The following is a 25,295-nucleotide window of genomic DNA, read 5'->3' as shown; positions in this document are numbered from 1 at the left end:
AGTGTATTTGTGTTTTAGGTTGTTCTGATGCCCTCATGCGGCCCAAAAAAATAAATATCACGCAGCTTAAATGCAACTCAGTGTATGGCAATGAAAAAGCTTAATGCATGCAGCTAGTATATTTTCAATACAGCGAGACTGGCAGTTAATATGAAAGTAATCCTAACTATCTCATCTTCTGAAGGGCTCACACCATGGGTATAATGTGTAAAATGCAAGCCCTCAGAAAACAACCCAAAGCACATTGTAGGGTTGGTACAAAACTATGTATGCCTTTATTATAAATGACAGTATCTATTCAGAATGACCAACCTAATCCTAATTGTCTTTCTATTTCTTTTTCCTCGCTCTCTCTCATGTAGGTTCAAGTCCAACGAAGAGTATGTTTATGTGAGAGGTCGCGGCAGGGGCAAGTACATATGTGGAGAGTGTGGCATCCGCTGTAAGAAGCCGAGCATGCTGAAAAAGCACATCCGAACGCACACAGATGTCCGTCCATACATTTGCAAACACTGCAACTTTGCCTTTAAAACCAAAGGTAAGGGAACAATTTACGAGTCACTTGAAACATGATTTGTACTGCTATTCTTTCTATTTCATTATAGTTTAAGGCGCAGTTAGCAAATATTTCCCTCTTAATTTTTCTTACCCTCAAAGAGTCGAGGGCAATCTTAATGATCTTTTCTTGTTCCTTCATAGGGAACCTTACTAAACATATGAAGTCGAAGGCTCATGGGAAAAAATGCCAGGCGATGGGAGTATCTGAGTCATCACTCGACGAGCCAGAGAGCGAGGAAACAGGTACTTAAGAGGGGATGGAGAGGCATCTCACATATTTCCCATCCACTGCAGAGAAATATTGGTACACAGCTGGATGAACTTGTGCCTGTAAAGAATTGTAGCTGCTCAGCACTGACAGCTTATGCAACACCATGTTCTATTCTCCTCCCTTTGGCCATGCATAAGAAATGCGGAAAAGCAGAAGCTAAATGAATGACGAATACAGAACGTTTCCTGATGTGGCTGCGGCTGTCTGGCAAGTTCACCTTGTTCTCAAGGATGTGTTGCTGGCATATGTCAGCACCCATTCCAACACATTCATCCGTCCCCGGAAAAAGCCAGCCACCTCACGATTTCCCCTTTAACCTTCCTCTACTTCGTCTCTCCTCTTTGTCTCTTTCTTGCTGACAGACTACACTCACCTGAGCCAAGGACAAACAATTTAGACCACCCTTTCATTCACAAGGCTGTAGAGATAGTTTGTGAATAGAGGCATGATGCTATTCAATTAAATTCAGGTCTATTCATCCTCAGTCTATTTATAACATGGTTTTGATGGGTGGTGGGTGAGGTTTGTCAGAAAGACACAGTACACTGTCCTAACCCTTTGTGCTTGTTCCTAAAAAATGTTCTGTTAATGTGTTTTGATGTTTTGTAGTACGATTTTGTAGATTCAGTACAGGTTTAAAGTGTACAATACGGATCTAAAAGGGTATAATTTAAACAGTGAATTTTTCTCTGTCCGCAGAAACAGCAGGAAGTGATGAGCGTGTGGGTGGCTCTGAGGAACAGGAGGAACATCAATTTTCTGACGTGGAGGAGTCTGAGGACAATGACGACACAGATGACGATGACGATGAGGAAGACGAGTCCCACGATGATCCGCCATCCTCCTGTTCATCAGACACCCACCCATCAGCAGGAGGGCACTCCAGCTGCAGTAGGCACTCTCAGCAGGGCACTCCTGAACCCGAGCCTCCCCGCACCAGTCCCAGTCCCGGTCCGGAGTTGTCCCCAAGGGGAGTTTGGCCCAGTCGACGAGCTGCCTCTCCAGGCAGCAGGAGAGCGCTGTTCTCCCGGCGGGGCTTTAAGGCATCACCAAGAGCTTTCTCCCCCAGTAGTGAGAGCTGTTCCCCCAGCCGCAGCCTCTCTCCACGTGTGGAGCTGTCATCACCCCTCCACAGCCTCTCCCCCAGGACGGAGTTGTCTTCACCCAGCCGGCATGTCTCGCCCTCCCCTGAGAGAGGACCATCTCCCATCAGACCCCTCTCTCCTCTTCTCCCTATTTCACCCAGCTGCTACCGCTCACCCCAAGCTCGGACTCCTCCCTTGCCACTGGGGTTACAGCACAGGACCCCAGGATACCTGCCATGGGAGAGCCCAGGTACAAAGGGTAGCCTTGTCAAACCGGTGAGTCTTTTTTACTTGGTCTGTGCCAAGACATAGACAGCAACCACAATGTACTGGATTTCCTCTGCACTTTCCATATTGGAAAATCTCAGTGTATAGGACTGTAATCACAGAGTGAGTCTATGAACTGTAATGATGATGTCTTTGCTCCCCCTACAGGAGAAAGGTGGTAAAGCAGCAGAGGGGCCAGCATTGCCAGAAACCAGCTTGTTTCCACCTGCTTTCCGTATTTCTACGTGTGAGGCTTATTCTGGCACCCAAACAACAGACACCATCTTCAGCCATCTTCCCATGCACTCCCAACAAGCCAAGGTCCCCTGCCTGATGATCCCCATTGGAGGGATCCAAATGGTTCAGGCTAGACCAAGGTCCCACCCTACCACCCCCTCATCCCCGACATCTCCCCCCATGGAGGGGCCATCACTGGCCAGATTTGAATCATACTGGGGCGGGACCCCCAGAACTCAAGGGCTTAGGACTCCTGGAGACCACTGGTGGGAGCACCAGGCAGCAGGAACCAGCCAGTCAGGGCGGTGCATTCTCAGCACAGCACTAACATGTTCCAAACCGGAGTTGGAGACCTCAGACTCAAAGCAATATGGCAGCTCACATAGCTCAGCCCACACTTGCAGGTCTGCTACTGAGACCAGCGAACGCAGCGTCAGAGACAGTCGTTCAAGAGCACCCCTCAGTTTAGCAGCTCCTGTAGCCTCGCTTGTCACTGGACAGCAGCCAGAGGGGGAGGAGCCACATTCTGGTGGTGATTGGGTTGAGGGAAGAGCTAAAGGAGACTCAACCAGAGCAGACCAGAGCACGTAACAGTGTCTACACCTTGATGCATCATGCATCCCATTTTGCTTTATTGGTTGCTACACTAGTCTTGTTTTCTATTGCTTTGTTTTTATACAGTTTTCAATACTATTGGTAACTTAAATGTTTGTTCTTTGGCAATATTCAGGTTTGTTATAAAAATGCACTTTTTTCTTTGTAAAAATAATGTCTATCTATATACATCTAAATTATATATATGAAAATATATCCCTCCTGTATCTGTATTGATACTGGTAATCTTAATGTCTGTTTGAATATATGTAAAAGGAATATGTATAAATTTGTAAATGACCAAAATCTTTAAACAAAAATAATTAAATTTCTGTTTGTCCAAATTTTGTCCAGTATTACACAAATTGTAGTTACTTGTGCCTTTTCTGTCCAGGTTTGTGTTTTGAGATGTACAGTACGGATAGACAAAGAAAGGCTGTGAAATTTTATATCTGCTTTTTTGTGTCATTTGGGAGGGTTAATATTTGGTGTTTTGATTGTTTCTGTTCCATTGCTTTAATGCCAGGGTAACAGAGTGTCGCATGGCGGAGATATTGAAGGAGCAGCAGAAACGTGTCAAAGGAATTGCACTGAAGTTCTATTTTTTATTACAAAAGATTTTAGATTAGATTATATCTCTGTACAGGGAAGAGCGCTCCTTATTTATTGTTATTTGATGACAATGATCATTGTGTCAAGGTTGTTTTTCTTTTTTTACTTTTTTTTATTGAAAAAAGGATGTTTTTGTTACATCTATGTGTCTTTTTCATGATGTTCTTGTGACTTGAATTGGTGACAGAGATGAGGAAGTGAGCTTGGCTGGTACCGGAGGATTAAGTGCCCTGCAGATTTCACACACAGCAAAATTTCTAGTCATTGAAGAAATAAAAAATGCACCAGACTCCCCTGAGATTGGTTGTTTTTTTTCCCACGTCACCATGTGCACAGCATCATGCTTTAGCTGCAATAGCAGTCCTACCACAATGCTTGTTTTATTTACAGTGTGGGGGTCTAAGAAATTGTTGTTTAATAATTATTTGTGTTATGACCCAATAAATTGGTTTTCCACAACAGATCAGGGAAGTTGGAACACTTACAAAGAAACCACGTTAAAACCACAACATATATCTCTTGAGTGTCGAACTGATCACATCAGAATTTGTTAGAACACAAGAAGCTGTCATTTCTGTATGGTAACTTTTTGTGGTACCCTGTGGTGATATTAGTGGTTGTTTGTGGCATGTTGTGATATTTTGGTCTTGGCTTCTACTTTGGTGTAGTTGGTGGTAAATTTGGTTGTACTTTGTACTTTCTCTCTTAAAGCTGCAGTCTGGAGTTTTGAGAAAAAAGTGGACTTAGCCAGAATATTTGAATGAGCACAGCTGCCAGGTCCCTCCTTCTTCCTCTCTGCTGCACTTCAGCTCTGCCTTAAAAGCCCCTCCCCACAGATGTAAGTAAGGACGGTAACAGAGGAAGCCAGATAACCAGGATGTCACATTCAAAATAACAACAACATAAACCCTGATTGTTCTTTTTCTGGCCAATACAACTTAATTACAATGAGGAGTGCCTCATGCTGATCACTGTATATATCCCGAGTAACAGACAATATTCTGCACATTGCTGTAGACAAAGTTACCAGCTAATGATTACCCAGCGCTACATTTTTTCTCTGAACCATGAGAACGTTATTTCTCTCAACCAATTCAACCACTTCAGAGCGTCCTGAACACAATCTAACGTTATTATAACTGCCGGTCACTTGACATACTCTTTTGCTAACCAGCAGCCATAAAGACAAAGTTAAACACCAGAGTTAGTATTCAAGCTAACAAGCTAGATTTAGCAACAAGCTACATAGTTCGACTGCAACATCGTACGGCCATATGCGCTATTGTGAGTATTACTGTAACCGCTGCCACCATACCCTAGTGGTAAAAACATAGAATTAAAAATATGTCAGGAAGGGGTCCTTACTTGTCCAGCAGAAAAGCAGCAAACTCTGCATCACTCTTGAGTCCTTACAAATCCTGCAGCTCCCTCCACCTCTGAAATGACACTCCAATATTTATCCTTGTTTTCTCTCTGGCTCGGTCCAATTCTTTGTTTTTACACTGCTTTTCTTTGTCAGTCTTCTTATTTCTTCTCTTTGAAGTGGCCAATGGTGGGGCGTTTTTTTGGCTCTGTTGTTGTTGTCTGTTCTCCGCCATTTTTTACAGTTTGGGCATGAACATATCTGACCAGGTAACTGCAGGCACTGTGCCTGCATGAGGGAGGGGGGCTGCCAGCAGAGTATGCACAAGAGTGATTGACGCTTCTCAGACACTATCCTTGGCTCTGATTGGTTGTATTCTACTGGGAGCGGTAGTTTCTTGCAAATCAAATTAGGGCCACTGGGTGGAGCCACAGACAGTGGATTTTTACACACCTGACCTGTATCTCATTCTGTCAGATCATAATGACAATTTTAGCAAATATAACCAAAAATAGTTACTGACTACAGCTTTAAGGATTTTTTTTTTTTTACCTCTCCTTCTCACAAGTACATGTGTGTCAAAATGTTAATTAGTCTTCTATGGGGTCGCGGGGGGTTTTGCTGGAGCCAATCCCAGCTGTCTCTGGACAAGGGCAGGGTACTCCCTGGACAAGTCACCATGCAAGGTGCCAACCGCACATCAGGAGCAATTTGGGATTCAGTATTTTGCTCAAGGACACTTCGACATGCAGCTTAGCTGCGCCCAGAGCCGGGATTTGAACCAGCGACCTTCCGATCATTAGCCAACCTGCTCCCCCACTGAGCTATAGCCACCCATTATGTCACTCTTATGTGAAATATTTCCCTTCTTCTCATCAAATATATCTGTTTCTTGTCACTGCATATGATCATGATGATCATGTCATGTGAACATGATATGACATGTTTTGTAGAAATGTTGATACAGTATGATATGTAGGCCTATCAAGCATACAAATGTGAACTTATCAGTGGTTCACAGAAACTATTACTGCCAACATGTTATCTTCTCCATAGCGGATCTAAACCCCCTGTGGTGTCTCCTTTTATGGTGCCTCTCTGCTCATTTATTAGGTTGTTTTTCTTAATTGTTCACCATGTGACAAGGGTTTAGTAGCAGATATAAACCCACAATTTTCAGTCTGCTGAGATTTTGTTTCGTTAGGGCAGCTGTATTCTTTTAGAAGCACCACTAGATGTCCTTACTAAATCAGCAACCCTCAAGGTATCCATCCAAATATTATCACATTCCATGGTAGAATGATGTTGAATAAAGGAGGTGGTGTGATTTGCATTCTTGTTCACTTGGTTTTGATTAGGGTCAAGAGGGTAAACACACCTTTCTGAAGAAATGCACCTTATCAAATCTCAACCAACATAAACTTAAATAACAAGTCTATAAATTCTTTTGGCTATATAGGTCAATTGTGTGTTCATTTTGTAACAATGAGTTGCAAACAGTCCTGAAAACGCCCATTTTTATGATGGTGAGAGGACACTCACTTATCATTTCCAAAGGCTGATTTTGATCCTTTAACGATTGAACCCGCCATCATTCTTTTATATCATCCAATTTACAGCACTGTTTTAATCACTCCTTTCACGTGCAACTAAAGGAGTAAAAAACAATACGCACACACAAAACAATGTTCCTGTTAATGTATCACTCCCATTCCTGCAGTGTTTTTGTTTCCACTCACTGTCACTGGTGCTTTGCACAACAATGTTTAACAGCACAGCACAGTGGATTACGTAAAGCTGACTTAGGCACAGCAGCAAGTGTGTTGACAAGAAGCCCAGAGATGTTTGCTGCTGTGACTTGACGTTCCACAAAAAATGTTATAAAACAGGCAACAGGGGAGGCACTTGTATTTTTAGACACCCATATGAAAAATAGTTTGAAGGGAATGAGCTCTCTTCCATTTTCAAAGCTCTGTACATGCCGACAGCACCGAACCAGAAGGGTTAGAGGCTGATAATGTTTTCAGAAGAGTGAACTGAGGAGATAAGGTTGCTAATTGAAAATAAACACCTGCGTTAAGGACAGAAGCTGGCAAACACACAGGAGCGTGGCTGAACAAAGAGAGACTCCCTAGCTTCCCCCTCACTTGCATCGCTTTTACTCACTATCTATATTTCAGAGACCGAACAGCTGCTTGATGTGACGGCAGAGGGGTTACATCTGTGCTCCTGAGGGAACTGAACTTATAACCCCTGGTGCAAGAATGTGTTATAAAATCTTCAATGTAGACATCTCATCCACCATGTCACACATTCCACAAATGTGAGGAAGAGGGAAATATTGTGCCCTCCCCACCGGAAGTCTGGCAGATTATATATTCTGACACTAGTGCATCCTGATCGACTCACTAATAACTCTTCCTCTGAGAGTCTGGGAGGAGAAGAAAACAGATTGAGATGATGCTGAATAAGGGGTTCTATGAAAAATTCAAATTTAGAATTTTAAATATTTAGAATATTAATGAGGTAATAATACAAACTCAGAAATATTTGAAAATAGCTGTTCTCAGTGGAAAATAAGGTCCCCAGAACATTGTTTGAAGCTAGAAAGGTGGCAGGGTCCGCCACAAATAAGCATAGTAAAACAGTATGAAATTGTGTTGTCCTTTATGGTCAGTTTGTTTATTTAGTTTCTTTAGAAATATAAAATCAGTCAATGATGATCTTTCGCTTCTGATATTTCTGTAGAAAAAAGGAAAATGATTTTTTTTACCAAGATTTTATTTTGTTCAGTATTTATACCATTGCAGATAAAATCTTATTGATTATATTGATTAAGTTGTTGTTTCTCACTAATAACATTGTTTTGATTGTAATAATTTTTACAGGATGCCTAGCAGTGGAAAACACAGAGTTTTAAAAACAGGCTCTGATGAGTTCACAAAGAAGGGCAAGTCAGTTGCAAAGGCACATGAGATCTGCCATGTAACACTGAGCAGTTACTGCAGATCACTGCAGAGGCTGAGAGACCGGGGGTCCAGTGATCTTCCCAGTGTAAGTTATAAGAGCAGCAGCAGCAAAGTTTTCTCTGAGGTGCAGCAGCAATTGTTGGCTCACTATTTGACTCAGGCAGCAGACCTGGACAGACGCCACGTGAGGTAGGCATTTGACAGGTTAGCCACTGGAGACCATATTAAAACTGAATACTAGCATAGGTGATCAGACAAATTGAAAACCCTATTGTGTCTATATACTTAGGTTTCCTACTCCACTTTCATTTTGGAGCAAATTGCATGGTGTTGCATCCATTTGGAGTAAAAACAAAAACAAAAACAAAAATAAAACAGGGTACTTTATAAGGTATAGAAGTTTGAGAACAGAAACTATAAAATTCAAGGAGTTACCAGTACTGAAGTAAAAAGTGTTACAACCATACCCAGTCTCTCTATTACACAACACAAAATCACTGTATTGACCATCCTCAGTTCTGTCCTCCCACTTGTCCTCCTCTGTGTTTAATTTGCTTTCCTCAGTGTTTTCATTGACATGTTTTAGTGCGCTGCCCACTGCAGCGAGGAAACGTTCTGTCTGCTCTCTGTTGTGTTCTATATGTTCAGGTGTCATGTTTCATGGAAAATGGATTACAAGCCCCTTTAGATAAACACCATCCATAGAAGGGAAATGAAAATGGCAAAATGCTCTTATAGTAAAAACTATACATAACAAACAGATTACATGTCTACCTCTCAGTCTATATTTTTCTCAAATGCACTGCCTGATTCACATGCTCACAGGCTGCCATCGGAAAAAATTATCTCAGCTCACAGGAGAAAATGAAAATGATTTCCCAATCATAAAAGTGACCTGTCCTTTTCTGGGAAATAATTGCAGCAAAGATAAAATCAGTGCTACTAATCTGAACATGTATTCACATGAGTGAGGGCTGCCATTTGGCTATCAGCATGACTCTGGCACGGCTGACCTGCATACTGGGCACCATGTGGGTGGGACAACACCAGCAGCGTATAGTGCCAGAGGGGCAGGGGAGAGCAGCCTGCTTATCTGTATGTGAGCCCTCAGCAGCCATCATGGAGGCTTCATTTCAGTCAAATGTAACTCCTTAATGTATTTTATGATGGTTATACTCATACGGTTACAAAATGACTAGTCTGACTCATAAGATGAAGGGTTATATCAGTGGACACTCTCCTTCCTTCCTCTCTCTGCCTCCTACTGTTTTTAAAATCCCTGTTGCTATGGGATACAACAAAAACAACCCCAGAGCTAGTAGTCTACCTGCTGTAGAAGAAAAGGAATCCTTACCTGATTGTTGCTAATGTTATGAACAAAAACAAGCTAGCAGCTGTTAAATTTTCTTTGCCTTTTAATGCCTGGTGCAACCGCCCATGTGTAAAACAAGACACTGTATTGCTGTAGCTGCATCCTGGGCTTTGTGAAACGATCATGATTGGTTTAAAGAAGTAAAAACAAGGCCCCAAGTTTTTTGTTTTTTTTTACCTACACCATTTACATTACATTTTCAATAAGGGCATTAAGCAGACGCTTTTGTCCAAAGCAACTTATAGTAATTCATACATACATTCATACACTGATGGTGGTGGCAGCCATGCAAGGTGCCGACCAGCACATCAGGAGCAGTTTGGGGTTCAGTGTCTTGCCCAAGGTCCCTTCGACATGCAGCCCACAGTCCTCACCACAATGAGAATTAGTGCAGTTCATGTTAATCATCAAGCCCTGCATGTTTCACTCACTGGCTCATTCATTCATTATTTTGGTACTGCAAATTAAAACATTTTTCTTTAGATGAGATAAGAATGGTCTTCCAACCAGGCTAAAACATTGGACATGCTGGCAAAGTCCAGTAACACTGACTTAACATTAGCAAATATATATGCTTATTTAACATAGGTCTTACAGTTAGCTAACTTACTCTGGCTCATACAGCAGGGTAGTGCGTCTATAAGAGTCTTTTGAGGTTGGTTATATTCTTCCCGCTTCATTTGTGGCACCAGGGCGTCAATCCACCTCCCTTTCTGCAATGCATTATGTTTTCCTTTCTGCTGAATTATGAATTATAAATGTCATTGTTGTCATTAACTCATTGTTGGTTTGAGACAGCATCACCTGAGATTCTGGTAATCTGCACATCAACCTGTAATGTGAATCAGTGAAAGTGATGTATTGTTTCTGTATCTACTAAGAGACTAGACTAGACGCACCATTTGGGGAAATAACAGACTTTTTGGATATCCAGTGCATCGCTAACATTAGTCCAGTCGCATCAACAACAAAAACAAAACATTTTCAGTATAGTTTTATTAACAAAGATCTATTTTCAGCTTGTCACTAGCTTGACTTATTCAAGAAGACTACAATTAAAAAGTAATTAGCAAATATTTGATTTGATTTGTAAAGTCCAGTAGATTGCTGAATGGCGGCATCTAACTTCAGTAACATCAAACTGCCAGTACAGTACTTGGAGGTCAAGAGGTTTATTAATCTATATTTAGCTCTAAATAAGGCATTTTTCAGACATTTCTAAAAGTGTTTTTGATTCCGATTCAGTTTCAGAATACATTTAAAGGTCACAATCATTTGATGACATTGTGTCAGGCTTTGTATCAGGAGCTTCACAGGTTAGATTTTTAGAAATAAAAAGCCTCTGGTCTTCTGGTTTACATTTCTGGGTTTGGATATCAGTGATGAACCTTGATTTTATATGTTTTGTCCAATTTAAAATACCTCCTTTGCAAACCAGAATATTGCTTCCCTCCCACTTCCCACATGGGTTCCCAATGATCACTGTTGGGATCCATTATCTTGTTCCACCTCCATCGCTTAGACCCTATTCACACATCAGCCTCCATCTCTCTACTCCAGCACATTAGGCAAATCCCTCTAACCTCATGTCCTCCTCTGTCTCTCTAGCTCGAGGAAGTAGACATTCCCTCATCCAAATGTAAACTTCAGACTTAAATGTCAATCGGCGGGTGACAGCGGTGTCACGAAGAGGCTACAAAGCACCAGATATTCCTGGAATGTGTCACAGGTTTCCAACACCGTGGGGTCGTACACTGTGGCTCCATGGCAAACAGCTGTGGGTGGAGCTTATTCCATTACATCATGTGAGGGAGGTATAAGAAGGGCAGAACTCAGACACCTGCAGACAAACAGCAGCAGCAAATACAACACAGCTGTGACTGTACGGATAATCATCTCTCTGCAGAGCCTCGTCCAGTTGCTATCAGCTACAGTATGACTGCTAACACCAGCGTGCTTCTTCTCATCACTCTGTGGGCTACAATGCAGGAGGGTAAGCCTACTTTTCATTAGATGTATTCTGAAAGATTACAATATTTGCTCTAGTTTTAGCAGATGTGCATGACATTACATGTAAGCTTCTGATCCTTTACATGAATCTGGGAACTTTCTCAGTTATGTTAAAAGAGAGAATGGTAACAACTTATCACTTTATCTGCATGTTTTTGTTAGCAGTGTTGTGAATGACTTTATCTCAGTTGCAATGTACACAAAGCAGGAGTGGCCATCACTGTATGTTGGTGCACATGCGTGTTTTGGCAAGCCCCGAACACATAAAAGGGTCAATTTGTCACACAGAAGCTGCTCATTTGATCCGGAGTGGATTCTTACTGTTGCTCAATGTTGACAGACAGTTTGTAACTGATTTGTGTACTAACACAAGTACAAGTGGTATAAGTGTGGAGGTGTTTTTCTTGAATTTGAGTGGGGTTTTTTTTTATAAAAAACGATACAAGATGAAGTAGATGTGAGAACTTGGCATGAAAGGAATCCATGTATATCCATCCTGTAAATACATTTGTTTGCTCGCTGCAAAAGATTAAGACTGATGAGTTTTGCAGGAAGAATTTGTGAAGAATGGTTGATGAGCTTTTTCACGTTATCACACACAAATTGTGGTGATGTAACATTCAATCAGTTTTGAAAAACAGCAGACAGTAAAACAGTAGAACCCTGACAGATGCTGATGTTTTGGGTCTCTGTTACTGAGTGGCTCTATCTCTAACCAGGTTTGGGTCTACCGATGGTGAAGCAGCAGGAGGTGGAGGCTGCTGACGGTGTGCCGCAGAGAGCGAGGACCAAGCGCTGCGCCTGCAGCAGCATACTGGACTCTGAGTGCCACTACTTCTGCCACCTGGATATCATCTGGGTCAATACTCCCAGGTGAGCATGAGAGGACACACATGCAGCATACTCTGTATAGTAACTTTTGGCCAGGATGATTAGAAACACAACACTGAAGTGCATAAGCGTTCTGATCCAGAATAAACAAGTGCTATCATATCACTGTATGATTAAATGGGCAGCGGTGCAGGAGGTATCAGAGAGCAAAGTCTGCACAATGTTTATATCCCACTCATGGCACTGTGTCTGTCCTTCTCTCTGCAGTAAGACGACAGTTTATGGTCTCGGCAGCGCTCTGTCCAGACGCAGGAGATCTACTTGCCGCTGCACCTGTGCCAACCCGGATGATCAAACCTGCGCCAGCTTCTGTCGTCAGAGGTGAGTCAAGGCCCCTGAGCATCCAAAACAACTGTGAAGCAGGGCCCACGTGAGAGTAAAAGCCAAATGTTATTGCCCCTTGTGGAGGACAAGGAGTGGTATCAGTATTCCCACTGTGATCATCAAATTATACAGCCGAGGCCTGGGGGGTAGAATGATCTCTGTCTGGTGCACAAAGTCTGTTTCCGATTGGCTCTGAGGCCGGAGGCGTGAAGCAAGATGAGAAGCAATTAGAAGCTAAGTCGAGATATCTTGCTTCCTAGAAAATGCCCAAAAAATGGTGTCACCACCTAGAAACAGCAGAGATAAGAGGGTGAGTGATAGGCAAAGACAGGAGACTTCATGGGTGAACAGTGACAGTGATTTCTTGTGAAGTAAAACATTCAGCGAGCTTGTAAAGATAAATCTCGTTTTAGGTGACTGAGAGTGTATAAAAGTAAAATTTTAATGCCTTTATGTAAGTTAGATATTCTTTAACTAGAACAATAGCAATAAAACTTTAAAGTGGCAAAATGCAATGTCATGGGCAGTCTATTTAGTCTCTTTTAATTTATTTGCCAACTATAATGTTCTTCCTCATGTGCAGCCCTGGAATCATCTCCCCAAAAAGATCTGTAAAAAGACGTCAACTCAACATACTCAGCATCCTACGGTGAGCTTTGAATGACAAGAATTCAACTTCAGTGACATGTGACATTTTGACCTCATTTTACTTAATAATCTGACCTATTTCCCGTCCCTCAGATCTGTGGCCAGCAGGAGAGCTTTGGATGCACAGACAAGGAACGCTCGCTAAAAAACAACGTGGCTGTTGAGGCAGCGATTGAGAGAGAAAGACGGCAGCAAGCACCTGAACAAATGACACTCCTTCAATAGAGAGGGGGGAAACAAAGGGCCGCTGACAGACCCGATGCAGGACGGCCGGAGCGCCTTAAAGATGTCTGTTTGTACCCAAGGATAGAGGGTGGAAAATATGACAGAGTTCTGCGAACACATCATGGAGACGGATGTGAAGGATCAGTGTCGAGAGGAGCAACTATCAGGAGAGGACACGCTGCACCACTGGTCATGTTTGACTCTGTGTCACAGTGCAGACAGACCAGGTCAGCACTGACATAGACGGATGTAACAGAGGAAAATAGACATTCATACTGTACATGCATGCACAGGCAGTGGTGGAATGTAACAAAGTACATTCACTCAAGTACTGTTTTAAAGTACATTTTAAGTATTTTAAACTAAATTAATTTTAATAGCAATCAGATTTTAAAAAATGTTGTTCACATGCTTACCTCAGTAGATATCTCTTCAACGCAATACATAGATGTCTTTGACTAAAACTGTTATTTATTCACATTCTGCTGATAATGTATGTTCATTTTAAACTAAAATGTATACATTTTGCACCTATACATTTTTAAATAAAGAGAAAATTGACCACATCTTGTTTTCATCTATTATTTTCTGATTTATGGCCTTGTCTTGGTAAAGTGCACTGTCACTGCTGTATAGAAACAAAACATGAAGAATCTTTTGTGGGGGGGGGGGGACCTTTTAGACGCTTCAAATGTGTGACAAGCAAACACATTTCTGAGTTCAAAAGGAGGCCTGAGATGGATGAATGGTGCAGGAATTCAAGGCTCACATCAATAGTAAGTTTGCTTGCCATTCAAAGGCGGTGCGGCCCATGTTATCATTGGGATCTGTGGAAAGAATGCAGTGTTTTGTAAGTTTGCTGAGGGGGTGAGAGAGAGGTACAAAGTGCCCATCACCCTGTGTTCCTCTCTGCCTGCTTGTACTGTACATACCGTCCATGCTTACCTGAATAAGTAGGAAGACTCAAGTGTCAATGTGGTTTCAGGAGGTTTTCCTGCTTCACTGCATTGCATTTAATTCCTGTCATACCTCTCCTTCGGCTTACTCCTGTAGAGACCCCCTGCAGCAATCTTTTGGAGACAGGCCTGAGCAAAACCTCAGTCTATCTGCATGGATAGGCTGCCTGTATTTGCAGTAGAGCCACAGATACACTCGGGCAGAGTTATTTAACACTCATGTCTCTCACCTTTGGATGGCTGTAGGGTGGCAGGTCGGCTAGTGATCGGAAGGTCGCTGGTTCAAATCCCAGCTGCGGACTGAGCTGAGCTGCATGTCGAAGTGTCCTTGAGCAAGTTACTGAACCCCAAATTGCTCCTGATGTGCGGTTTGCATCTTGCATGGTGGCCTCTGCCATCAGTGAGGGCCCTGCGATGATGATGGCTCCAGCAAAAACCCCTGCGACACCATAAAAAGGGATAAAGCGGTAACAGGCGATGGATAGATGGATGGCTTCTCACCTTGCAGGTTTGTTTAAACCACTGACTAAATGAATAATGGATGGAGCTCAGAATCCAGTGTGCCTTAAACCTGCATTCTTGGTGATGGCCTGCAGGGCGCGACTCCACTGGTTTCAAAAAGAAGTCTGGCTGAATGTAACTTATGAGAAAATGACACGAGTTCTCATTGGATTTATTACCTCAGTAAACAGTTTCCTCGTGAGCACATGGTCTCAAAAGGTAGTTTTAAGTCTTCTTTTGTATGTTATGGTGCTTTAGCGTTAAAGTTAGGGACAGAGATTTTGGAGAAAGACAGTCAAGGGATGAGTTTCATTCCCAGGTCATCAAATGCTGAAGCCTTACATCAGTATTCGGCCGTAATTTAACTGAATGCCCCAACCCTAACCTGGGAATGAGACTCAGCAATCAACTATCTTTCTCCAGAGTCACCTTCCCTACCAGTAAATACCTGACAAAACAGGTTATGATTTAGGGCGTGGCCCCTAATCACACATTAGACTCTCATTTATTCAAGTGCTCTGGATCGATCAGCTGACAGCGTCACATCATACTACTCTGGATTCAGGTGTAAAAAAAGCTGGTGCTTTAAACCTAATTTGGGGCATAGTCACCAGACTTTTTAGGCAGAATTTTTTATTTTATCATATCTGAATTGTGATTCTGTACATGCAGTTTTTATTTCCCAGTGACCACTGAAAGTGAAGTTAGGGCTCTCTCCCCATTAATTACAATAGATGCCTGGTCTTGTTTGGTCAAAGATGGCTGCCGAGTGGTAAGATTTGCCTTAAAGGACTTTGCCCATGGGTGCAGATCCCGGGGGGACGGGGGGGACATGTTCCCCCCAATTTCTGAAAAACATGAATTGTCCCCCCCATAAAAATACCCTAAATTATTCAAAATTGAACAAATGTATTTTCAGACTTCTTATTCTTCACATTTTAGATTCTCTTAGAACTGTGTGTTTTTTTTTTTAGAACTGTCTACTAGCATAACTGGCATTGTAAAAACATTTTCATTTAGTTTACACAACTTGGTTAGGGCTTCATATTTTGATATTCATCCATATCAATTAATCATGCATAAAGTAGTCCCATACACTGGGAGAAAAGGAAGATGGTGAGAAGAATTGGGGATCTGGGAGGGTTGGAGGGAGGTGAAAGATAAGAACATGAGTAGACATTAAATGCCCGAGACCCTTGAAATTATGATTTACTAATATAACAGTTTAGTAAGCAGTGATACGCGCTGTTGGCCGTTTAGGACAAATAAACAAGAAAGGTTAGCACAATAAACGATTCCCCGTGCAGTACTTTTTGAATGATATGGCGAGCCTTTACGCCATATGGGCAAAAAAAACAAACACTTTTGTGTCCCCCCCCCCCAATCCTGACATTGGATCTGCACCCCTGACTTTGCCGTTGCTACCTTGTGATTGACAATCCGGGCATCCTCCTCTGCTACACTCTTTGTCCAAATATAATCCATTCTGGTTTCAAAAAAACAAAATCAGTTTCCGGTTGTTTCCAATCCAAGCTAACCTAACAGCTGCTGGCTGTAGCTTTATATTTAGAAAGCAAGAAAGAGGATACGAACAGTTCTCAGACTGTCAAACAAGTATTCTTTATCTCTCCTCCCCATTTTTTGCCTTTATCTTTTCCTTACTTAACTTACCTTTCCCTTACTTACTGTTTTAACAATGTACAAGTTGTGAGGGTAAAGTCCTGTTCCGACATCAGTGTTATAATGCCGGCATGTTCAATGTCACCTGTATACTTGTGCATCATTATGATCATCAACATACATGTTTAATTTATATCTTCTTCTACTCTTGTTCACTCTCTGGGTTTACAGTAAGTGGTTGTCTGTGTCCTATATAGCAAAACAGGAAACATTTTTAAAGTGGAGAAATGGCACAAAGCAACAGGCCAGTCACAGTTCAATCACCGGAAATGATACATGGTCACTGACGGTTTAAGATATGGCGAGTCATTTTATTTAACTTGAGGCATTCAGGGATTGTAAAGAGATAAAGATTAAATGGAAACAAAGACAAATGCTTATCAATGATTAACTGATGTCAGATAATGATGAAATAGGTTTTTACTGTGTCAGCTGAGCTTTAGGAAAGCGCAGGCTGCCTCAAAGGCAGAACTCTGTCCATGGTGCTGGAACAGGAGAGACTCCAGTGAACAACTTAAAACTTAAAACAGTGTTGTCACCATACACACATGAAAATCTCTGGTGAGCCGAGCAAAGTAAATCACATGTAGGTAAATATTCAGATTTGTTTGACTAGCAAACCAACGTCAATGATATCTCTGTCAGATCATTAGGGTGGATGATACATCACAAGGTGGATAGGCCAAGTGATTAATGGTCACACATGGTGGATCCTTGTCAAGAATAAACTAACCAAAACACAACTTTACTTTTTCTATATTAAAGGTGCAATATGTAAGCTGTGGTCAGTATTTTAGTTTAAAACATAAAAAAAAAGAATAAACCTTTAGAATACAATATGATTATGTCTAGCTGCTCTATGCTGGTTAGTGCTGGTTTAGCTGCTTCATCATGCTGGTCCACCATCAAGGTCTTATAAATGATGCTGGACCGAGCATCGGTGATATTGTACACACTGAGCACACAGGATATTAACAGCCTGTTCAACCTGCTGCTGTCCGAAAGGAGTTAGAGAAGCATTCGCTGCACCACCACAGATGAGTTGCCTCATCCTACAGGCTTGTTCTTATGGACTTGTTTTATTGTATTGTTCTATAAATTCTGAATGTTCAGCACTTTGGCCTGTTTGATTGTATTTTGGGGGGGAATATTGTTATTTTGTCATTAATAATTAATAATTACTTGTTTTTATTTTTGTAGCATACATGAAATAAAGATGCATTGTAATATTTTCATGTGCTGTGACGTTTATCAGCTTCCCATGCTGGTGACCAGCATCCCATACCAGCACCAAAACACAACATATGCTGGTCTTGCTGGTCACCAGCTATGCTGGTCTATGCTCTTTCCAGCTGGGTGTCCAGGGGTCCAGCAGTTCAGTGTGCGTTCATGTTAACCGTGAGACGGCTGAGCCCGGTTCTGTTCTTCCCCTGTTGCTCAGAGCCAGTCAGCTAATATCAAATAGGGCCACTTAGCTGCACGGCTAACAGAACTATCTAGCTAATGACAGCTAGTGGCTCAGCAACAGATAGCACTGAGTATGGTGAGCAGCAGTGGGCAGTTAGTTACACGGTGCACCTTTTTCATTAAGTATCTTAAAAAGTCAAATAGACTTTAGAATTAAGATTGTTTATGTAGTTCAATGTTACAACAGGCTCTTTTCACAGCAGACACTTTGATATACATATATGCACTATATGGTGAAGTTGTGGTTAATGAAGTACTTACCAGAACACTTAAATGTAACAAAGTCCCATTATAAGTGACCCTTGTTCTCTTCCTTCTATATCAAGTGAAAACATCACTTTAGAATATGGCCAGAAGGCTTTATTTAAAACATTGGAGACACATCTATACATATCAGTGAGGACTAACTATGTCTAGAATAGTCCTCAGGTCAGTCTCTTCTAACCTCTTTAACCTGAAAGGCTGCATAGTTCAGGCTAACATGCTGTTTCTTCATTTTGTATGAATGTAAATAGTGATTGCTAATAATTCATCAAACTGAGACTTGCACAGTTACATTACGCCTGCAGAGATACGTCAGCTCCAGTTCTTCAGACTGTGCTGTGACCTGCTGATTGTCTCACATTACACTGTTTGTACAGTCGGCTTCACAGGGCTGATCCAACCATTGTATCCAGCTCAGCCAACTTCAAGTTCGAAAACAGGAAGTTCCTCTTCCCCAAACAAGTGAAACCACAAACTTTCACCTTTTCTCCAGCTCCTTTCTCACAGATAAGTCCCTCTTGTTGCCATTGTCTGAAGAACTCAGTCACCCCAAAACTCTCCTTGGGCTCAGGTTGTTGTGTTGTGTCTGGTATTGTGCTGTTTGGCTCCTTTAGCTGTTTTAAATCTACATTACATGACTGTAGAGCTGAACTATGTCAAATGTGAATAGTTATTGTTCTAAATGTTGTTAAATGAAAATACAAAACTGATGAGGGAAACAAGTTGGAAGAACCAGACTCCCAGGTTGTTCATAAGCTGTACCATAATTGCACAAGATGACAACTGAATAGTTTTTGTTTTGTGTTTGTTTCTTTTCTCTGAGATTCTTATGGAGCTACGATACGGAAGCTAAAGAAAACCACTTTTTCATTTCATCATGTACTTTTGTTTGTCTGCTGTAAATGAGAAGTGACTTTTACTAGTTGCTTTTGAAACAGGTCATATGTGTCACCTTGGAAAACAACGATCAGCCACCTTCATTCAACTCAGTTTTGTTTAAATCTGGTACCTGAACACTGTTTGAACAGAAAAGTCATACAGGGATTCAGTGGAATTTGGTCAAGTAAAAGCAGCCAAACATCAGAAAACATGCCTCAAAGGGAACAAAAATCATATAAAAGAGAATTATAAACAGATTATCTGTTACCTATGATATTTACAGTAAAGCAAAAAAAGAAACACTGGCCACATATAAATTCTTACAGACGCAAACCCGTATGCTTTATACAGACAAAAGTGTCGATACGCAGCTTATACACAGTGTGCCCATAGCTGGATGCATTTCTCCCTCTAATAGGTGTCCTACCTAAATGAAGGCTAAAAGCCAAAAATATATATGCCTATATAGAAACAAAAGACTTTGAATTACTTAAGTTACTCACTCATATTTGATAATAATTTAGTAATTAAAATGCATATATTGTGATCCCAAGGTCCTTGATTTTTTTGCACCTCTCAGCTGTCCACAGTGGAGGCATCAGGCAAAACGTCCTTGATAATAAATATTTGAATACTTGATCTCACTCAGTAACAACTTTTTTTAAATGTATTTTTAAGATATTTTTCACTCTATCTGTTCCCTCTAAATGTAATAGATATCCTCTCTGTGATATTTAGGGGAATTCTTCCACTGCAGGTACAACATGTACCATTTCAGTACAGTGTGTTCCCTCTAAAGATGAAGTTCTCTACCACCATTATTAGTCCTGTGGTTCCTATTATAAACACACAGAGTTTTCACCTGGCAGCGCTCCAAATGTTAGTTGTGTAACTGAAAGATTTGTGTACATTGTGGAGAGAAACAGACGCTGACCCGTGAGGCAGGTGTGGAATCAGCAACTTCTGGCAATTTAGATATTTTCATGGCTGCATTTTTATTTTTAGCAGGTAGAAGTTTCTATAGTCCCTGAGTAATCCTCTCAATGACTCATATACTGTACCAGTACTGACCCCTGCGGTATATATAGCTTTAAATATCGCATCAGATTAGATATAACCACACTGATTCCACACACTCAGTAAACATTCCTCAAATGCTTTCTGTGTTCTCATTCACTCTAAAATGACAATAAATACTGTTAATTTGTAACAGTATGTTCCTACTCCTAAAATAGTCCTCGGTATCATTCATGTTTTAACCTGAGTGAACAGAGGAAAAGAGTTCAGGTGTAAGTCAAGTTCAAATAATTGCTTCAAAATCGTTACATAAATGTGGCTGTGAGAGGCACTTTTTCCTGCTTTTGTTCAAAATGAGTCATAGTTTGTGTGCCACCGCATTTATGACCGTTCGTTTCTAATAAAGGGGTGGAATTTTTATCAGGCATCCATAAAGCTTCATGAGCGCCCATCGATCAGCAGCTTGTCAGTGCAGATACTGAGACCTGCTGTTGAACAATGCTGATGGAGCCGGTGGTCTATTATTCCACAGCTGTTGCCCAAGAATGTGCAGTGAAGCAACTGCCCAGCAGCGACCACACACACACACACACACTGTACACACAACTGTTGAGACTTATAATGGGGGGAGTTTTATATAAAGACTCCAGTGTATCATGCAAAGAGAGGCGGATTCTACAAGCGTGTTTTACCCTCTACTGTGCAGTGCAATGGTTCTTTACCACCAGGCCACAAGATCATGTTTTTATCTTAAAGCAGGCTGAGACAGCTGCCTTTGCTGTTCATGTCAACATCCGAACAACTTAACCCATGCAGGAACAATCCATGCTGTGCAACACTGTGTGGCACCTTGGTGTTTTGCAGGCTTGGCAGGAGAGGAATTACATACACAGTATAACAGGGCAACGTGCAAAGGTTCACTTCGTGGGAGGGATGGTATAAACCTTGATAGTGAAGGAACTATCTTTATTAATCACTCGCTTGAGGAAGTGTCATGGAAAGCTCTGCAACATGCTCTCATCAGCACTGACATTTCTAAGGAAAGTGTTTCATTTCTCAGTGGTTGGTTGTTAATGATTTCAATTTAATGTAGAGATAGCGACCAGACTTTTGAAAAATCAGTTGATTAATAACATGAAAAAGACATTTTACCATGCTGTTTTTTTTTTGTCATATACACAGTTGAAGTAAACAAGTTTCCCTCTACAATGGAATTCTGTCATTGCCTTCCACTATGAATATAATATAAAGAATGTAAAAATACTACAATAAGATGAAATATGTACAGATGTGCAACATCAGTATCACGTTTAATAAAATTACACAAATGACACCTCTGCTTAATTGGTCATGTTCCCTACTGGATGGTGGATGGGCCTTGACCAAGAATTGACCCCATTAACTTTTTGTCAATAGCACTAGTATCATAGATGAGTAAATATTTAGAGTATGACAGTTTAAAAAGCAGCTTCAAACCTGTATATTGCTGCATCCCTACACAACACCACAGCCAAAAATGTGAAACTTGACTATAAGCTTTTTCATTTTACATGAATATATTCTGATACATATATGCATCATCAAAAAGAAAAACATTTTACAGCTTCTTTAGCCGGTAAAGAATGTGTTGTGTATTCATTATATTTGATGGCTGAGATTTTTTTGCTTTGTTTTCTGAAATAAATTCAATTGAACTAAAAAGTTCAGCCCATCTTGCAGTAAAACAGCAACAATGATTAAAAGATACTACAGATAAATAATGTGGTTTACAATATTCCATTAACATATACTTCAGACTGTTGGAGTTGCTTTGCATATATGCAGTGTCATGCTGAATGCTGACTCCAAACATTTCAAACTCAAAGTTCAAACGTCATCTCAGTTACTATATCAGTGCGATTCATCCCCTCAGGTTGTATGTGTTACAGTTTTTCTGCTCCATCCATTTATAACAGGACACGGTTAAATGTCACATGGTTTTCATGCTGTGTTTACAATGACAGCATTAAGCAAGCTTTAAAAGGCTGACTGAGGTACCATGGCATCAAGACAAGAGTCAACACCTTATCTCAAACATTAAGGTAATGATGGATTAGGTACCAGTCTCAGATCAACTATTGAACCAGGAAGATTTCAGATAAGGTGCTGCTGCAGTGCGGTCCCATTGTGCACATCAAACACTCACAGGGGCGAGAAACAGAAGATTTTTTACGACTGGGTTTTTCCCTTGTGGATCAAAATGTTTCCTTGTGTTAGTGTTGTAATAAAAACTTGTATTATCCAGGTTTAACTCGGATGAATTCCTATCTTATGACGCAAACCCGAAATGATTTCCTAACTGCAATGACTTTTACACACTGGTATTTATGATGGAACTCAACATGAATACTGTGTGTATTACTCTTGGGCTTCATTTCTCTGAATTCAGTGGAGACACATGCTATCACCATAGTCAGCCAGTAGATGGCCTCTGCTCACCATAAACTGGTTGCAACAGGCCTTTTCTCAGTTATCACATGAGGTGCAGAAGTTCCTACAACTTCAAAAACATCCCCAGTTCAACACCTGCTGCTCTGACTAACAGCTTCAACAGATGAACTCTCACTTGTGTTTGTAGATACTGAATAGAAAAAGAAACACCAAATAGTTTTGTTTTCCACTCACTGCATATGCCTTACCACCAACACAATCACTATGTTTCCATGGCATTTCATCAATAAAGCTTTTCACTTCAGATTTCTGAATGCATAGTTTTTAACTGAATATGTTTGCATAAAGTTGTGGACTGTATACTATGGACACTATACCCTTCCACCACAGTTGCACAGTAAGTGTGCGAAACCTCCCAGAAACCTTTGTCAGTCGAGCTGAGAAGGAGTTCATTTGTCCGTCTGTCCCTTCAAGTCAGCATCATTACAAGCGTGACAATACTGAGCAGAGGTTTCACCCAATGGCGCTGTGTCATGATGTTGTAGGAGCAACTTCCGCGCCACTTGTGATGTCTGAGAGTGAGAAAGATCTGTTGCAGTGAGTTTATGGTGAACAGAGGCCATCTGCTGGCTGACACTCTTCTGGACGGTGGTCTGGTACAACTCAGACTGTCTGTCGGGAGAATTTGGGGCCTTAGAAAATAAAGTATGATTGAACCATGGTGGAAAAAGTACAAATTCTTTTTTTTACTTATGAAGAAGTAACAATACAACAAAGAAAAAAAAATGTCCTGATTTCAAAAGCATCAAGTTTAAAAGTACCCATTATGCAGAATGATCGATTTTAAAACAATATAAATCATAGTATTGGATTGTAGTTATCAATGTGTCAGCATGTAAGTGGCCCTTTAAAGCTGCTATTAAAGGTGGGACTGTTTTTTTATGACTTTATATATTGCTGATAGCTTGATTTCCCCAATAAATCACATTTTATCTTATCATGAATCTGTAAATTAATTAGTATCTGATGTTATCCAATAAATGTATTGGAGCTAAAAGTACATTACAACCCTCTGAAATGTAGTGGTGTAGAAGGGGCAGAAAATGGAAAAATAATTAGGTAAAGAACAGGTAGCTTAAAATTTAAAACACTGTATTTTACCCCACTGGGAAAACAGAAACTATGACTCACCACTGACCATATTTTGCTTTTGCCTCACAGATTAGATTTGGTTAAATAAGAGTTAACGTTATTGTTATTACACCGTGCACAAGCGCTGAGACAATTAAATGCAGTTTAGCATCTAACCAGAAGTGACATTCAGGAAAATGCAGAGTATAGCGGTAATAAATAGAATAAGCAGTAGGGGGCAGTTAAGAATGTGTAGCCTTATATATAGTATAAACACTGTACAGTAAAGACTGTAGTGACAGGATCAAGGTTCAAAGTTCAATTGTTACAACAGTTCAAGAATCAGACACAGAGAGGACAGAATGATTCAGATGAAAACTAAATAAAGAAAGATAATAAAATGGAAACAAAGAAACGAGGAATAAGCTTTATACTATACAGCTTTCATATACAGACATGATGGAAAATTGTTCCCATAATTGTAATGCACACTTGAGCCTGAGTGATATATACATTTGCCAGTAATGTCAGCTGTTATTGGCTAATCACAGTTACATCAGTGTCGGGAGACGCAGTATGTTGTCAAGTATGTGACGATAAGAAGACTTCAGGTCAGAGGTCAACATGCTCCCTGGGCTTATTTATAATTACTAAATTCCCATTGATGTTTACTGTTTCACTGCACTGATGTTATTTTAGACAACAATGCCTATTCTTAAACTGTGAAACATCCTGCCTCCATTCTATGCTTTTGACAACCACATTTGAGGGATCATTGCAAACAAATTTACATATATCAGCAAGTATATCATTTTTATTTTACTTTTGAAGTCTTCTGTTCTGTCTCCCCTCTTTTTTTAATTCTATTTGTTTCTGTTTTATTTGGGAGAGGTTGTTGTGTTCTTGTTGTTTTCAGTGTATGTGTTTTCCTTTGTTGTTAAATTCTACAAAAATTTAAATAGAAATAACATGAAATAAAAAAGTATATCAATAATGGAACCTGAGACTTGGATTGCACATGACAATTGCACTGTATATATAATGGTGATCAGATACAGGCCATGCAGCATGGACAGTAGTATAAATATGTATGGGTATGTTAAAGAATATATACGGTTGTGCAGGTGTGTGTGTGCAGTGTGGCAGTATGAGCCAGCCGCCGGTGAAGCAGAGACAATCAATGTGCAAATGCTCAGCCACTGGATAAAGGTCTGTGGGGGTGTACCAACATTTACATATCTATTTGAGAGCTTTGACATGAACGCATTTAGAAAACGTGCATAAAAAGAAAGAATCTTCATAACTGATGCCTCTAGTTGCAGCTGAAGAGCTTTGTGAGCCTAAAATGTGATTTTCACCTCCGACACAGTGACAGAAGCTCGTCCAAAGTGATTTCTGGTGTTAAAGTTAAACAAATGATGGGACTGCATTTAATGCCGGCGTTATCTTAGACATGTTGATTATGAAATTAAACAACATTAGAGTTAATCACAGCCTCCATTCAACCTCATGTTGTTTTTAATTTATCAAGATTCATTATTGAG

General features: G+C 40.7%; 2 protein-coding genes across 6 annotated transcripts in view; both read left to right on the top strand.

Annotated features, from left to right (window-relative positions):
• hivep3b (HIVEP zinc finger 3b) overlaps positions 1–3,922 on the top strand; it is a 46,783-nt gene extending 42,861 nt beyond the window's left edge. For all 5 annotated transcript variants that reach the window (XM_030393706.1, XM_030393705.1, XM_030393704.1 and 2 more), the window contains 4 exons: positions 363–538; positions 700–801; positions 1,529–2,190; positions 2,350–3,922. In XM_030393706.1, the coding sequence (XP_030249566.1) occupies positions 363–538; positions 700–801; positions 1,529–2,190; positions 2,350–3,009 (1,600 nt within the window). In that variant the 3' untranslated portion in view covers positions 3,010–3,922. The remainder of the gene's footprint in view (positions 1–362; positions 539–699; positions 802–1,528; positions 2,191–2,349) is intronic.
• A 7,220-nt stretch (positions 3,923–11,142) lies between these two features.
• LOC115567704 (endothelin-2) lies at positions 11,143–13,990 on the top strand. Its single transcript, XM_030394538.1, has 5 exons — positions 11,143–11,321; positions 12,058–12,211; positions 12,437–12,550; positions 13,137–13,202; positions 13,295–13,990. Exons 1-5 carry the CDS (start codon positions 11,264–11,266, stop codon positions 13,344–13,346), a joined length of 444 nt encoding a protein of 147 aa, XP_030250398.1. The 5' UTR covers positions 11,143–11,263; the 3' UTR covers positions 13,347–13,990.
• The last annotated feature ends 11,305 nt before the right edge of the window (positions 13,991–25,295 follow it).

The sequence above is a fragment of the Sparus aurata genome, chromosome 17 (assembly GCF_900880675.1).
Source record: "Sparus aurata chromosome 17, fSpaAur1.1, whole genome shotgun sequence".
Classification (NCBI taxonomy): Eukaryota; Metazoa; Chordata; class Actinopteri; order Spariformes; family Sparidae; genus Sparus; species Sparus aurata.
This window is presented reverse-complemented; position numbering and strand designations above follow the sequence as displayed.

Coding starts and splice junctions, on each gene's coding strand:
- LOC115567704 (XM_030394538.1), top strand. CDS start 11,264: ATGACTGCTAACACCAGCGTGCTTCTTCTCATCACTCTGTGGGCTACA. Junction 11,322..12,057: donor GTGGGCTACAATGCAGGAGG/GTAAGCCTACTT, acceptor ATCTCTAACCAG/GTTTGGGTCTACCGATGGTG. Junction 12,551..13,136: donor GCCAGCTTCTGTCGTCAGAG/GTGAGTCAAGGC, acceptor CCTCATGTGCAG/CCCTGGAATCATCTCCCCAA.